Consider the following 15,718-nt stretch of genomic DNA (forward strand, 5'->3'; position numbering starts at 1 on the left):
TTTGGAGTAAATGCCAGTATTTTCTGTCCATTACTTGCATTGCTGGCCAGCACAGGGCTGCACTGGGATGTCAGAACCAGCAAATTCTTTCTTGTATTGCAACACAATCCTGTATCTCAGAAATCAAAGCTTCCAAAGAATTAAATTATGTGTTTGAATTTTTGTTAGATAATAACTCTGAAACTTCAGCAACCATTTAATCACACTGATAATCTACTAGCATATAACAAGTGTATTTAAATAAATACATTTATCTGTGAATTTCATCAAGCCATCACATTTTATATGGAATATGGTGAGGTGGCTGAATCATAGGCAAAGCCCATATGGACACACAGACTTGCCATTAGTAAAAGCGAGATGGGAATAGCGATAAATCCGTCAAGGAGCTGCTTTAGCAGCTAGATGCCTGCATGGTGGGTGTGGTGCAGAGCCAGGTGAGGCTGATGTCCCGTTTGTGCCGGGCAGGAGAAGGATGACGTGCAGCGAGCCGAGTGCATGCTGCAGCAGGCTGAGCGCCTGGGCTGCCGCCAGTTCGTCACCGCCACCGACGTTGTCCGCGGCAACCCCAAGCTCAACCTGGCCTTCATCGCCAACTTGTTCAACAAATACCCTGCCCTGCACAAGCCAGAGAACCAGGACATCGACTGGAGCTCCATTGAAGGTCAGGAAAATGCAAATATCGCACAGTGCGCCATGATATTTCCCACGTGTCTCCTGTCCATGGTTCAGTGTGCTGTGAATTCAGTTTGGGTTTCTTCCCAAAACACTTACATTGCTGGAGTGTGGTTTTCTGCAGGCGTTTGATTGATGTGTCTGCTGTTTTAGGTGAGACAAGGGAAGAAAGGACATTCAGGAACTGGATGAACTCCCTTGGTGTTAATCCACGTGTAAATCACTTGTATAGGTAAGACGAGGTATTACACTTCCTTCGGATGACAAATACAGCCAGCAAGTTGTTTGCAAGAACATAAAAACTTTTGGGCCCTATAAGAATATATGCTGCTTTATGTTTCCCAGGAAACTAAGTTTACCTCTGCTAATAGCTGAGTTGTGTTTCTTTCCTCTGTTCTTTGGACAATGATATATTCTTTCTGTTGTTTCAGTGACCTGTCAGATGCCTTGGTTATCTTCCAACTCTATGAAAAGATCAAAGTGCCAGTAGACTGGAACAGGGTGAACAAACCACCATATCCTAAACTGGGTGGCAACATGAAGAAGGTACAAAAAACTAGAATAGCTCCAGTAGTGATGCCTTATCCTCAGTGAACCCCAAATCATTTCAAGCAGCATTGTGGGTACACACGTTGCTCTCCAGTCCCAAGGACAGCACCTTAAATTATTTTTTTGCTTAGTGAGTGGATAATTTTAAATTCTGGAAAAGAAATATGCATTAGACTCACTTGCTATGTTGACATGTGAAAAATATTTGTTAAATAAAAAGATTTGACAACTTTTGTACCAGTATTTAGAAACTGTATTTGCGGATCCATTTGGCTACTGCTTTAGGCACTGATTGCAATGCATCTGGACTGTGAGATGCCTGGCACCAGCTTAATTGCAGCTGTCTGGATCACTGCCCTCCACATCAAATTAAGACAGTGATGATAAGCATTCTTGATCAGATGCATCAAGAACCAATCACACAGTTGCTGCTAAATACAAAGATTTCTCCCCACTATGTGGATGAGTAATTGCATCCAGTTAGACCAGAGCCATCAACAAATCTAAAATATTGGCTGGGACACCAATCCTTTGTCTCAGTGCAATGCCATGATGCTGGAGATACCCATGAGCCGTACACTTTAATTTTCCAGGGTAATCTATTTTTAAGGCCCTGATAATGAAGTATAGTATTTTCTTCTATGTTAAATAGTTAGAATGATATTTTTGGGATGGATCTGCCTGCTGGTAGGCAATCAGCTGTTTTATCACAGAGTCCCAAAGTTCCTGTTTGCCCAGGAGGATCTGGGCTGAGTGATCCAAAGATTTTAAAGTAACAGTGTCTTGTCTTCTTTATTTTTTCTTTTTTCTATATTTTTGAACTGTGCCAATTGACCCTGCCATTAACAGCTGGAAAACTGCAATTATGCAGTGGAACTGGGAAAGAATCAAGCCAAATTTTCCCTTGTTGGCATTGCTGGGCAAGATCTGAATGAAGGAAACCGTACACTCACGCTGGCCTTAATCTGGCAGCTGATGAGAAGGTATGTCAGCCAGCCACGGGCTTCAGAGCATTTTGGTGTGCTCAGTTTGCATTGCAGTAGTTTCCTGATGATCTCACTGAGAAGGCTCTACAGGCTACAGCCTTCTTACCCCTCTGTTTGCACTTCAGTGCCAAGGCAGAGTGACTTTCTGCTCACTCCTAGTTAAGCATGTGATCAGAGCACATCCTGCAGGCAAGGCCATTACAGTCAGCTCATGAAAAAGATTATTATTGTCACTATCTGCATAGCAAGAACAAATGTTTATTGCATAGAAGAGAAGAAAAGAAGTTAAATGGCCTCTGTATCAGAGAATGGGGGCAGTGTCCCAGAAACAAGGAATTGATGCAGAAGTTTTTTGTAAGCTGCTCCCTGAAGTGGGCACAACTCAGTACCTCTCCCTGTTCTAATGTAATTCTCTGGGTGTGCATGTTTCTGTGTTTAAGAGCGCCATAACCAAGAGTAAAGAGCCCCAGTAGTTAGGAACTGAATATAAACTTAATTTGGACTATAGAGAAAGTAAGTAAGGTAGTTATAATAGGGATGAGGTGATTACTTACCATAAGTTTAGGACATCTTTCCAAGGTGTATGCTGACGTGTAAGTAAAATACTCCAGGCTTGTTTTTATGCAGAAGGTCAGTCTTAGGTGAGCAGAAGGATTCCCTTCTATCTCTAAAATTAGTGATTATTTTTTAAGCACTATGAGAATGAGTAATTTACAATGTGATACATTAAGAGGGACCTTCCAGGAATTTTTAGTAACCAAAACATCTAACATTCCCAAAACAGTGATTAAGGAATTGGGGATGAATTAAACTCTTTAGATTAATTACTGTGTTATAAATCATATGCACTGTTGAGAGTGTGTGAGGCAGAGGAATATCAGATCATTGGGATGGTCCCAGAGAAGCTGGGTCCCAGAAGTTCTGAGGTTACAGCACACTTTGAACAAATATCTTGGCTTCCCTCTTAAGGTACACCCTGAATATCCTTGAAGACATTGGTGGTGGAGAGAAGGTCAATGATGAGATCATTGTCAGCTGGGTCAATGAAACACTCACTGCAGCTGGGAAGGATTCAACCATCTCCAGTTTCAAGGTACAGGTTTTTTTCAGAAGTCTGTGCTCAGGAACCTCTCATTCAGTGTGCTTGTATGTATGAGATATAGATGTGTGTATGCATATACATGCACACTCTACATTATGATATAACTCACTACATAGCTTGATTATTTTTCGTTCCTTTTTAAAAGCTTGTTCAAATACACAGATTTTATTCTAGGAACTTTATTGTGAAAAAGTAATAGAAATATGATATGAACTCTACAGAAAACATCCTGAATTCCAGTTTGGCATGGGAAATCACAGGATGGAGACAGGAAAGATGACTGGAATTAAGAAAGAACTGCTGTACTACAGCAGTTAAAAATGGCAGTATTAAAATGAATAATAGCAATACATCTATAACTTGGTAGTACCATCCAGTGGTAGCTTGCCCCATTTTGCAAGATACCATACATACGCAGAGATGGCCCAGTTCTAGAGCACTTCCAATTCCACTAATGTATCTATGACACTTCCCAAGCTAGGGAACACTCAGTGGATATAAATCAGCAGTTTTTACCAGGAGAGAACAGATCCATCAAACTTCATGTAATGAGTTCATGAATCACACAGCTGGTCCCCCTCACACCTCCCATCAGTAGATGTCTATCAGTGTCATCTCCCCACAGGAAGCAAATGCACTAGCCCTGCATCCCATCTTTTGCTTTAATGACATTGTATTTTATGACAAAGGTGACCTGCTTCATGGATGAGGGAAAGGCTGTGGATGTTGTCTACCTGGATTTTAGTGAAGCCTTTGACACTGTTTACCACAACATTCTCCTGGAAAAACTGGCAGCATATGGTTTGTGCAGGTGCACTGTTTGCTGGGTAAAATCTGGATGGCCAGGCCCAGAGAGTGGTGGTGAACAGAGTTACATCCAGCTGGAGCCTGCCACCAGTGGTGTCCCCAGGGCTCAGTTCTGGGGCCATTTAACATCTTTATTGATGGTCTGGACAAGCGGATCAAGTGAGTTTGCAGAGGACACCAAGCTGGGTGGGAATGTCGATCTGCTGAAAGGCAGGAAGGCTCTGCAGAGGGCTCTGGACAGGCTGGAGTGATGGACCAAGGCCAGTTGTATGAGCCTCAATGAGGCCAAGTGCCAGGTCCTGCACTTGTGTCATGACAACTCCTGGCAGTGATACAGACTTGGAGAGGAGTGGCTGGAAAGCTGCCCAGCAAGAAAGAGCCTGGGGATGCTGGTCAGCAGCAGCTGAACATGAGCCAGCTGTGCCCAGGTGGCCAAGAAGGCCAATGGCATCCTGGCCTGTATCAGCAATGCAGGGCAGGGATTGTCCCCCTGTGCTTGGTCACACCTTCAATCAATCCTGTTCAGTTCTGGGCCTCTCACTATGAGGAACCCACTGAGGTGATGGAGTGTGTCTAAAAGGCAACAATGCTGGAATGGGGTCTGGCATAAATCCTGTGAGGAGTGACTGAGGGACCTGGGGGTGCTTATCCTGGAGAAAAGGAAACTCAAGGAATACCTTGGGTCACTCTCTACAACTGCCTGAAAGGAGGGTTGCAGCCAAGTGGGGGCCAGTCTCTTCCAGGTAACAAGTGACAGGATAGGAGGAAATGGGCTTGAGTTTGGAAATGGCCAGATGAGGTTAAATTGGGTATTAGGAAAAATTTCTTCCCTCAAAGGGTGGTTTTCAAGCCCTGGAACAGGCTGTCTAGCAAAGTGAGTCACCATTACGGGAGGACTTAAAAAATGTTTGGATATGGTGCTTAGGGACATGATTTAGTGGCAGACTGGGAAGTGCTAAATTAAGGGTGGACTTGGTCATAAAAGTCTTTTCCAATCTAAACAATTCTGTGATGTTTCATCCCTTGGGTAAAAATCCCCAAAAAATCCTTGAGAGAGTTCTTAGTCTGCCTTAGATAAAAAATTATTCTAAGCAGCCCTTAGATCTAAATGGCATTTCACTGAACTTGAAACGCCATTGATCATGAGTCTAGAGTCTGGCTTTGTGGGAGTTCTGTCATCCTGTTCTTGCATTTAATTTTCTTTTTGGTCTATGCAGGATAGCAAAATCAGCACCAGCATGCCAGTCCTGGATCTCATTGATGCCATTCAACCAGGGTCAATCAAGTATGACCTCTTGAAAACAGAGGACCTGAATGATGAGGAGAAACTAAATAATGCTAAGTATGTTTGTGCCAAGTGGCACTTAGCATGAGTTACCTGGTCAGGCTTGCCTAAGTCTGTCTTTAAAAATACTCTTCTGTCATTCTCATCTGGCACAACCTCATGTGAGAAATACCACCCGAGTTAGAAGCATGAAGGCTGGGAGTTAGGTAGTAAAAAGACTATCAATGCAAATGGAGTGTGTAATGTTGTAGTTCCTGCTTTATAAATCCCTTGAAAGGAGTGAAATCACTTGGTTTCACAAGCTCCTATTTTCTAATATTAAATTTAAAATTCTTTCAGAGATCAGGGAACAATGCCAACAATAGTGAGCCATGGAAAACAGGGATTAGAGGTCATGACAGCTCTTTAGTCACCTACAGGTGGAACAAGGGCATATTTAAGAGAGAAAAGGGAGGACAGGATTCATGCCTGAAAAACTGGCTCTGTAGATGTGGATATCGATTTTTTTTGCCTGAATGCAAATGATTTACTAGCAGAGAATCAATTCTGGGGGCATCTCCCTCTCTTTTCAGAGTTACACAGATCACGCCCTGGTCTGATCATCAGTTTAACTTCTCCTTTTCTATGCAGTAACTACAAAGGAGAGAAAGATGACTGTAAAGCAATCAGAGCTGCCATTATTTTTGTAAAGACTTTTCCCACTATTTTTCTTCCCCTTCCATTTCCTACCATCTGTTCTCTTTCTTGTCTTGCAATCTTATGTGTGCTTTTCTCTGTGCTTTATTTCTCCATTCCTCTACTGTTCCTTTCCTCATTTCCCACCCCCATTCTCCCATGCTCCCAATGTTTCTCTGCATTTTGGGGGAAATTTCATAAATGTATGTGCTCTGAAGTGGGAAGAATCTGGGATTTACTGGCTTTTTAAATGAAAATAAAAGAGAGAATAGACAAACCCACTGGACAACAGCCAGTAGCTCTGAGCAGGGAGATGGGAAAGTCAACCTGCACATTCTGGGTATGACTGAAATAAGTCCCAAAGTGTTGATTTCCAACAACACTGATCTCCACTGACATCAGCCTTCTGCTTCCATCCTTGCAAGTTTGTTTATGTGCAAAGTCTGAGTCTCAGAGATTGAGGGGGAGCAAGATCAGAATGGTTGGTTGTGAGGATAATCTTTCAGGGGATTGAAGATTAAATGTTTTGTACCAGGATCTGACCTGGATCAGTCTCCCATCTTGAACCATCAGGAAATGCACTCTGCCTTTTATTAGAAATGTAGTTCTTTATGAACCTGTCTCAAACATTCCTATAGAAAAGTTTAACTTTGGTGAATCAGTGAAACCCATTCTAATATTGATCATGTAAAACACTTAACAGAGAAAAATAATGATGCTAAACTAATTTCTCTCTTTATTTTTTCCTTTTTTTTCTACCCCTGCAATGCAGATACGCCATCTCTATGGCAAGAAAAATTGGAGCCAGAGTCTATGCCCTCCCAGAAGATCTGGTTGAAGTAAAACCCAAAATGGTCATGACAGTGTTCGCTTGCCTTATGGGAAAAGGCATGAAGAAAGTTTAAAGCAAGAAAGACTTGCACTAATGCCTGTTAATCTCCCTTTAGGTTCCTTCAAACTGGATACACTTCTCTGTATCAAAGAAATATGCAGGGTGCTCATGCTTTTAAGGCATGAATGTTATTCATGGTTCCAGGTCATACAGAAGTCGTGTATTCACGTGTCTCCGGGAAATACTTTGTTTGGAACAGTAATATGTGCTCGATTTTTTGCCTTATTTTTCACTTTGCTAGCTATAAGCATTTCATATTCCTAAATAAGTTTTTGACACTGGGGCCTAAGCATATCCTTTCATTAATGGATATCAGAGTTTTCTGTGAGAGGCCATCCAGTGACAGACAGCTTTAGGACTATGAAATGTTATACTCAGCTTCTGCCTGAAAATGTCATCATGCTTTTTGTAGCATTTCTGCCATACTTACCTTCAGTTTGCACCTGGGATAACAGAACAGCTTTCCCCAAGCCAATGCAAGTAGTAGTGACATTTTTGGAATGGTAGGATCCTCTGAGGAAATTCTTGTGGAAAGAAAGGAGTGTTTGGTGTCTGTGATATGTTGCTTGTATATAAACTGAGCAGTACTTTTCCCTGCAAGTTATGCCTCTGCCATCCATGGCATTACTCACAGATTACATTACTGCTCACCAAAAAAACCACATTGTAGCCTGGTCCTTCAAGAACACCCAAACTCTGGAACCTTTGCAGCAAACATTCTCCAAGAGATAATTCATTTTTATGTCATAATACACTTAAAAAACATTGCAAAGCATGATAGAAATGAAAACCATGTTAAAGAAACTAAGGAAATGTACTCAGTTAGTAGCAATACAATGAGAAGTGAACAAAGGGATGCAGGATGACATATTTATGTAGACAATAAAAATTAAATTCTCTTAACTTCACAGACTTGCACTTGAGGGGCTGTGGCTCTGATTCAGGAGAGCATTTATACCTGTGCATAAGAAACACATACTGAAATGCTCCCCTGAACCCAGGCTGGGATCCTCAACAGAGCTAAATCAGCTTTGCTTTGCAGCTAACAAGGCACTGTAAATTTGCCTCAGTTGAGGACCTTGCCCTGTCTATGGATAGTCAGTGGGATATATTTGCACTGAATCTCTTCCTTGGCATGAGACATTTACTGGCCTTTATGTGGATTTTACTGTGGTGAAATGCAGAAGGAGGGAATTTTGCCTTAATGCAATCCCGTTGACACAGTCTCAGTTCTCTCCCTTTCCCTTTCCTCCAGCCCTTCAGAACTGCCTTAACAAAGAACCAATATTCTATGACACGAGAAGTGTCTCCAAATAAAATGTTCTATAAAGCCAAATGTGTAGTCCTTGCATTTTTAGTAGTGGATATGCCAGTTGGTGTGTGTCATAGAGCTGAAATGGGGACAAAGGTTAAAATAATCTGTGGGGTCACTGAGAATGTGTCCTCTGTATTGCTATTGAAACCACAGATTACAGAGAATGGAAAGAATTATTTCCTAGGCCATTTCTGAAAATGCCACTTTGAGACACTGCCAAAGATGGGACATAGTTCTGGATGGACTTCCAGTATGATTTCCCCGTTTGATGCACTGCCCAACATTTTCCTTTGCCCAGGTAGCCATAGTTTTTGCTTCTTTAAGCATTTTCTAATGCAAATATGCTGCTTTGTTTCTACAGAAATGGCCAGATCCTGTTCTTGATCAGATCTGACTGCCCTGTTTCTCTTAAGAATTTAACACAGGATGGCAAAAGTACAGCATCCTGTACCCATTCTGCCTGGTCCAAATATTTCCCAGTGCTAGCAGAGGAGGAGAACATCCAAAGTGTTATACAATGGAGATATCACCCCAGCTTATTGCCCAGGAAGGGGGAGTTATGAGACCATGGTCCCTACACCACTCCTCTTTTCAGGTGTAGGACCTGCTGTTGCCAGAAGAGAGGGGTGGCACTGAAAAGGCAGCTTCCCTGTCCTTGTGATTAACTTGGGAGCCCTTCAGAGGTAAACCAGAGAGGGGAAACTGTGACTGCAGAGCTTCTCTCAGGTGGGATGAGCATGTATTGTGTGCGTTGCATGCACGTGTATGCATTTTCAAAATGAAGGGGGCATTTTTTGTTGGATAAATGGTGTAGATCTGAAAGGACTGGGCAATCCTGCCTGAAGGCAGCTCTGCTTCAGGTTCCTTGTTTCAGGGGGATGGTCTCGCCCCAAACTCAAGGGCAGTCATGAAGGATGAAGTAGATGAGAGATTGGAATTGGCAGCAGAACCAGGGTGAGAAGGATGGCTTTTCCCTTGACCCCAAATGAATGCAGGCATTTGCCACCCCCAGAGGTAGAAGAGATTTCCAGGCATATCCCATTCACCAGCTCTTAGCAGCCCAGCTTTTTGCACAGGGATGGGATTTTTAGAGGAGTCTCCTGAGATCGGCAGAGACCGGCTACATCATGCATTTCCACTAGGGAAGGCATAGGACTTCAGAGGCACTGAGAAAAGCTGGCTTTGGAGAGGGGCCAGGTGATGCACGGTGTTATTTGAATCATGTTTTGTGGAAGGGGCTGCTTTTCCTCCTCCTCCTCAGCATCCCAGCTCCGGAGCCGGGCATCCTCCCGCTCCCCGCTGCCAGCGCTCTGCCCGCCGGCTGATTTTGGGAGCACCACGGCTGAGTGGCTGAGTTTTGGGAAGCTCTGCAGCAGGGACAGCTAACCACGAGATGGCACTCACTGCACCCGGAGCTCCTGAGACCAGCCCCGCGATCCTCCGAGAAACGGAGAAAAAATTGGATACTGAGCTCTCGGCACAAAGCCAGCACTCAAAAGCCAGTGCGCAAAATGGAATAAGTGCTGCTGGCAGGGATGCTACAATAAATACTGAGCAGATCTTCAGCCCTGGCTCTGGAATCTCACTTGAAACACGAGTATGTCACGGTCCCAAATGTGTGGGAATAGCTGCATGCCGGTAGAGGAGTGTAAATATTTTAACTTTTCAGTGCATTTCTGTTTAATCGAGTATTCTTACGTATTTGATGGACTTGAGGTTTTGCTTTCATGAACTGGTAATAGCAGCCTGTAATAAAGGTCTCTCTCAGCAGGTGCTGAAGGGGTTAAGCCTATGAGAAACATCACCAAAAATACCAACCAGGATCTGGAATTTTTTGCTGCTGCTTTCCTCGAACTTTTTCCATCCCTCTTAGAGAAAGCAGCTGTCTTTGGGATTCACTCCCAAATCAAGCTGGCTTTGTAAGCACTCCCATTATTGATTTTCATTGCACAATTAATCATAATTTTCAATGCTTCAAAAAGGCTTAGACATTCACACGAATAAAAATAAAGCATCAGCATTTAGACTAACTAGGAGAAAAAACCACGAGGGCAATCAATCCACATGCCTCAGGGTACAGTCTGATCACCAGATGGACTTAGAAGGAAATGTCCCCCCACAGAGTAGTAAAGCATAATTAGGTGTATGATGAGGATTTTACACCTTCTTGTAAATCATCTACCCTAGCTAGTAATCATCTGTTCTAGCCTTAGAAAGGGCAGAGCAAGCAGAATGGCTGGCTGCTGTGCTCCTGTAGAGATTAGGTTGTTTCTATTTCCTCCAGAACTGGGACTGAACCAAAACCCCAACCTGACCTCACTCCTTCTAAGTGCACCTTAATTGTGTTATGAGCCTAATCACAAACTTCAGGTCTTGGTTGCCCACCACTGCCTAAATGAGTAGCAGTTTTTATCTGGCTCCTGCTTGGAAAATAGGACGTTGTCAGCTGGCTGCAAAAAGCACATGAGCAGCACTGGTCCTACAGCAAGTACCAGCAATTGCTGCTTTCAGCTTGATGGAGAAAAGGATCCTGGTGCCTCCAGCCTTGCAAACCCATATGCTGGCTTGCTCATCTTCTTCCACTTCTGGGAGCCTTCTTCATCACATGAAGAACAGACTTGTCAAGAATTTGGGAGCATTTTCCTTCAGGCTGCTCAGCCACTTAAGCGCAGTGCTTTTCAGGCAAGCAAGACAAGGCAAGTAGCAGTGTAGCACCACTCTCTACCTAACTCTGCAGTGTGGAGAGCCACCTTGGAGCTAAAATTTATCCACAAACCTCAGAAGCTGTTCATTCATTAAGCAGGACGTGAATCAGAAGAGCACTGTGTACTGGTAAGGTGGCATCTGTAGACTTCCTACAGCTTAGTGTGAGAAAACTGTGAATTTGGGCCAAGCTCACATTATAAAGCTCTCAATTTTTTTATAATTATCAATCAGTGCTCAGTGGTGGTTCTCTTCTGCCACCAGGAAAACTGTGTCATTCCCCTGACAATTCCTTTGCTGCTCTGAAAGTAACATACAGCTCTTAGTTCTCACCAACTAAAATAATTATATTTATAAAGCACTGTTTTTCATTGTACCTTATTTACTTTTTATGCCCTGATAACTTTTCAAAGGCACCCACACTTCATGGGAAACCTAATTTGTTCCCAGAGTGCAAACTACTATTACTATTCCATGATTACTATTACCATGATTCCATTACTAGATCCATGATAAATTTTCCAAAGCTGAGAAAGGACAGGCCATGTGCTCACAGGTAATGCTATGTCTGAAATTTGTGAAAAGAGCAGAAAGCTACGTAACCAATCACACCCAGACACACTGAACTCCCCTCAGGACAGGCACTCATTTAGTGCATTTGTTAAGGATCTAAGGAAATACAGCAATGAATATCTGTAAATGCTTAAAGCACAGAGAACAGCAGGGAAAATAGAGATTCTTGAGTAGAGTTGCAGGCCCTGTCCACCAGTCCTACATCCACTGCTTTCTGCATTCTCAAATCACAATTGGCATTAGGGAAACATCGCCTCAGTGTCTCATAATGCTTCTCAGACCTACCTGGGGTGATGCTGTCCATGTTGTGATCAGATCTTGCATACCAGTCAAATGTCTCTAGAAAATTTCCAAATTTGTAGAAACTCCCCAAATTTGCGGTTGGAGCCAGATTCTAGAGCAGTGATGGGTGTCTCTGCAGGGTGGATCTGTTTGCATGTTTGCATGGACTGATGGTGGTGGGGACCACACCAGCTGAGAGGGGTGAATAAAAGACTTAGCTCTATTTTCAGTGTCTGCTTATACCTATCAGCCATGATTGAAACATACTGCTGAGGTCTGTTTCCTCCCAGGTTAATCCATCATTTTCTAGCACAAGCAGCATCTGATTTTTATATTTGAGAATGATGTGAGGAAGAAATGCCAGAACCACAGAAATTTAGACATAGTCCAGATTTTCCCCTCCTGGTGGTTTCATGGGCTGCAAAATTGTTTCCTGAATGAAATAACAGAGGTTGGTGACATTGGCCATGTATGCAAATGATCACAGTGTCCTACAGAGATTAATTGGTTCATGAATAAAGATGAGGAGTTGAGGTGTGCAGGGAGAAATCATTTATCAATTATATGCCTTGGAAAACTGAAAGATGATGCAGCCTTAACGGCTGAATGGGTTTGAAAGGGGGACTTGTAAATTGAGTTCTAATTCTGTTCTGCCACACTCATAATAAAGAGCTGTTAGACTAATTGCATCCTTGTGTGGCTCATGAGCAACAGCACTCAGCTGCATCGCACAGAGAGCAACAGAGATCAGAGTTTAGTTAGATTTTAGTCATCTTCAGCCTCATGTGGGAAGGATGCTCACTGGTTACCTTTGGCCTCATCACTAGTGATAATGCACAAAAAAAAATTGGCAAGAGCCTATCAGCAATTTTCATGAGATTATTTTGCATTTGAATCTGAATTTAAAGAACCAGTAAGGACAGCACAGACTCACTTGGCTTTTATGTTCTGCTTCAGTCAAACAGATGCATCAGCATGATTACCCATCCCTGGAGGACTCCCTGATTAACTGGAAACAAGAGGATTCTGGAGGATCAAAACCATAACAGACTATGCTAATCCCAAACAAGGAAAAGGATCTGAGGGATGTGGCTGCTGATAACAGCTGACCTCTGGTCCTCCTGCCCCTTCTGAGTGCTTGTTAACAGGTTTACTGCTACAAACAGACAGCACCAGCCTAGCATGGGCTTTAGCACACACTGAAATACAGACTCAGATCTGAGAATCTTGATGAGACTTGTTATTTAAAATCTTGCTGCTGGATGCTGTGCAAGCCCCAAGATTAAAGAAGAGAGCCACACTTAGGTAAGAGGTGAGTATAAAGGAAACCTTGTGACATGTGTGTTGCTGAAAACCAGGGGTGACACTTACAGGACTCACTGGAGATTACTCAGTGGCACTGCTGCAACTGCTCGAGACCATCTGGCTGCAGAAGTTCAAGAAGTTTCACCTTTGACTTGTTTTATCTGACAGCTTTCCAGGGTCTGGCTCTCTTTCACCAAAAAGAGCAACCTGCAGTAGCCCAGCATGATGACCAGGCACAGCCCAGCATCCCAGCATGTGCTGAGGGGTCTTGAGCAATGACAGACACCCTGACTTAGCAGAGACATTGGCGCTGGTCTCTTCTGCTGCCACCATTTTGGGCACTGACATCTTAAACCAAGACGTGCCAAGAGCCTGGTACAAAGATGTGCCAGAGCCTGGTCTGGCTGAGGTATAGCATCCAGTCTCTGCCCAGGGAACACAGGTGTTACTACACATGAATGTGCAGAAGGAGAGAGACAGTATCCAGCCAAAAGAGTGAAGACATCTCTTTAGACCTGCCTTTAAAACGTGACTATATTTTAAAAAGCAATATAATAATGGCATCAGGATGCTATATACATTATGAGTCCTAATTCCCAGATGCATAATTTTCAACAGAGAAATCAAGAGAATACTTTGTTAATTATCTGCACAGAAAACAAAGACCTGCTCATCTATCTTTAAATGAAAGCCTATGCATTTCCCAAAGCAACCCTAAAAGTCAACACAAACCAACACAACCAAAATTGTTCCCCATTAGTACAGGGCCTCTGGTCCTATTTGCTATGGCAACACTTGCAAGTATCAGGTCAGCATAGCCCACTGGTTACCTAGTGGAAAAGAAATAATTAATCCAAGTGCAACAAAATCTTTGAACTGTGACAGAATTTTTGACCAAGCAGCTCTTCAGCAGGAAATGCTGACTCAGCAGAAGTGAAAAGGGTTGCTGGAAATTATTAGTTTTGATTAATTTCCCAATTAGAGAAAAATAAATTTGTTAAAGAAAGAAGGATTTCAAATCTCCTCAAATTCAATTAAAACCTCACATTGCAACAGTTTCTAAATTCAATCATATTTCCTCCAGGTTTTAAAAACAGTCTGTAGAAACGCAAGTTGATTTTCAATAAAATAATTAAAACGCCTTAGAAAGAAGCAAGCAACAGTTAAAATTCTCAAAATGAAATGTTTTTATTAGCTCAGTTGTTTTAATAGTTGCCCTTTACAATGTTTTTTTTAGACTGCATTTTTCTTCCCAGATAATCTGGGAAATATTTCCCGGGTTCTCAGAAGTCCTTGAAGGATATTAAAAGATTTACTGCTGCAGGTAGAGTTTCCTCAAACAGCCTTTTTTTCCTTTTTTTTTTTTTTTTTTTTTTTTTTTTTTTGTATGAAATATTTCCTCTGCATTCTAGAAACCAAAAAGCAACTAAAAAATCAGTAGCTTTCAAACACTCAAACACCATGTGAAGTCTCTTTGCAATAAACTGAAGAATCTACTGGAAAAGCAATCAACACTAAAAAATGTCTTACAACTACTGTTTGTCTCAAATTTTCTTCTTTCTTCCCACTTAATTAGCACCCTAAGACATGTAGAGATAGGATCATTTCCTTTCCTTCAATAAGAGCAACCCAATTCCATCAGCTTTTCAATCTCTTCTGTTAAACCAACTCAGCAGATCAAATTTTTCATCATATCTGTGCATGAAACATTTCCACATGAAAGAGTGTCTGGATGAACAAGTTTTGTCTCCTATATTTTATTTTTATTTCACAGTTTTCTTTTGCCTCTGTGAGGAAAGAGCAGCTGAACCACTGGTTTAAAAATCAACCCTTCTGGCAGAGTGTTGCCCACTGCCCTGCTGGGAATGGCCTCTGTACTTTATCAGAACTTCCTATTTGTTTGAACAACATCTAGAAAAGATAAAATAAAAACTGAAATGTCTAGGTAAGGCATCAGTGGTTTCACTTCCCATTACTTATTCTTTGCCTTTCCTTTTGCTGTCTGGCAGGTATCCCAGACATTTTTCACCTGGGGTATAGCTATAACCCTAAGCTACACCTAGAGCATCAAATAATTTAGTTCCCCCATTCACATCCGGGTCTTGGCTCCCTGGTGTCCCCATTAGGTACATATTGATTCACTCCTCAGTCCTCTCCTGGAATGAATTCCCTCTAGAAAAGGACTTAAACCAGGGTAATAAGCTGTGTCTTAGTCAAGTTTGGATTTGCTGTTCGAGCACAGAACAGAGATGGACATCATCACTTCTGGACTTGCCAAATTCACACAGCTGTTCAGCATGTCCTGTACAGATAACTGTGGATAGAGATATAGGAAGCAAATCTTAGGGGCATGCAAAAATTAATAATAATGAGAGGAAGAGTCACTTGTACTTTTTCTTGAAAAGTAATCCTTATGACATCCATAAGGAAAATAGATGGATGTCAAAGCATCACAAAAACATATGTCTCACTTGCTCCCTTTTTTCTCTCCTGGCAAATGCCAGGAAAACAAGCTTTCTTGTTCAGAATTTTTCTGTTTGGACTTAACTTCATTCCCACTGCATTGAAC

At 42.3% G+C, this 15,718-nt stretch overlaps 1 protein-coding gene across 5 annotated transcripts in view; it reads left to right on the forward strand.

Annotated features, from left to right (window-relative positions):
- Positions 1-8,307, forward strand: part of LCP1 (lymphocyte cytosolic protein 1) — a 48,719-nt gene extending 40,412 nt beyond the window's left edge. For all 5 annotated transcript variants that reach the window (XM_033052853.1, XM_033052854.1, XM_033052852.1 and 2 more), the window contains 7 exons: positions 469-664; positions 829-907; positions 1,107-1,221; positions 2,074-2,207; positions 3,180-3,303; positions 5,337-5,461; positions 6,852-8,307. In XM_033052853.1, coding sequence (XP_032908744.1) covers positions 469-664; positions 829-907; positions 1,107-1,221; positions 2,074-2,207; positions 3,180-3,303; positions 5,337-5,461; positions 6,852-6,984 — 906 coding nt within the window. In that variant the 3' untranslated portion in view covers positions 6,985-8,307. The remainder of the gene's footprint in view (positions 1-468; positions 665-828; positions 908-1,106; positions 1,222-2,073; positions 2,208-3,179; positions 3,304-5,336; positions 5,462-6,851) is intronic.
- The last annotated feature ends 7,411 nt before the right edge of the window (positions 8,308-15,718 follow it).

Source organism: Catharus ustulatus, chromosome 2 (assembly GCF_009819885.2).
Source record: "Catharus ustulatus isolate bCatUst1 chromosome 2, bCatUst1.pri.v2, whole genome shotgun sequence".
NCBI lineage: Eukaryota > Metazoa > Chordata > Aves > Passeriformes > Turdidae > Catharus > Catharus ustulatus.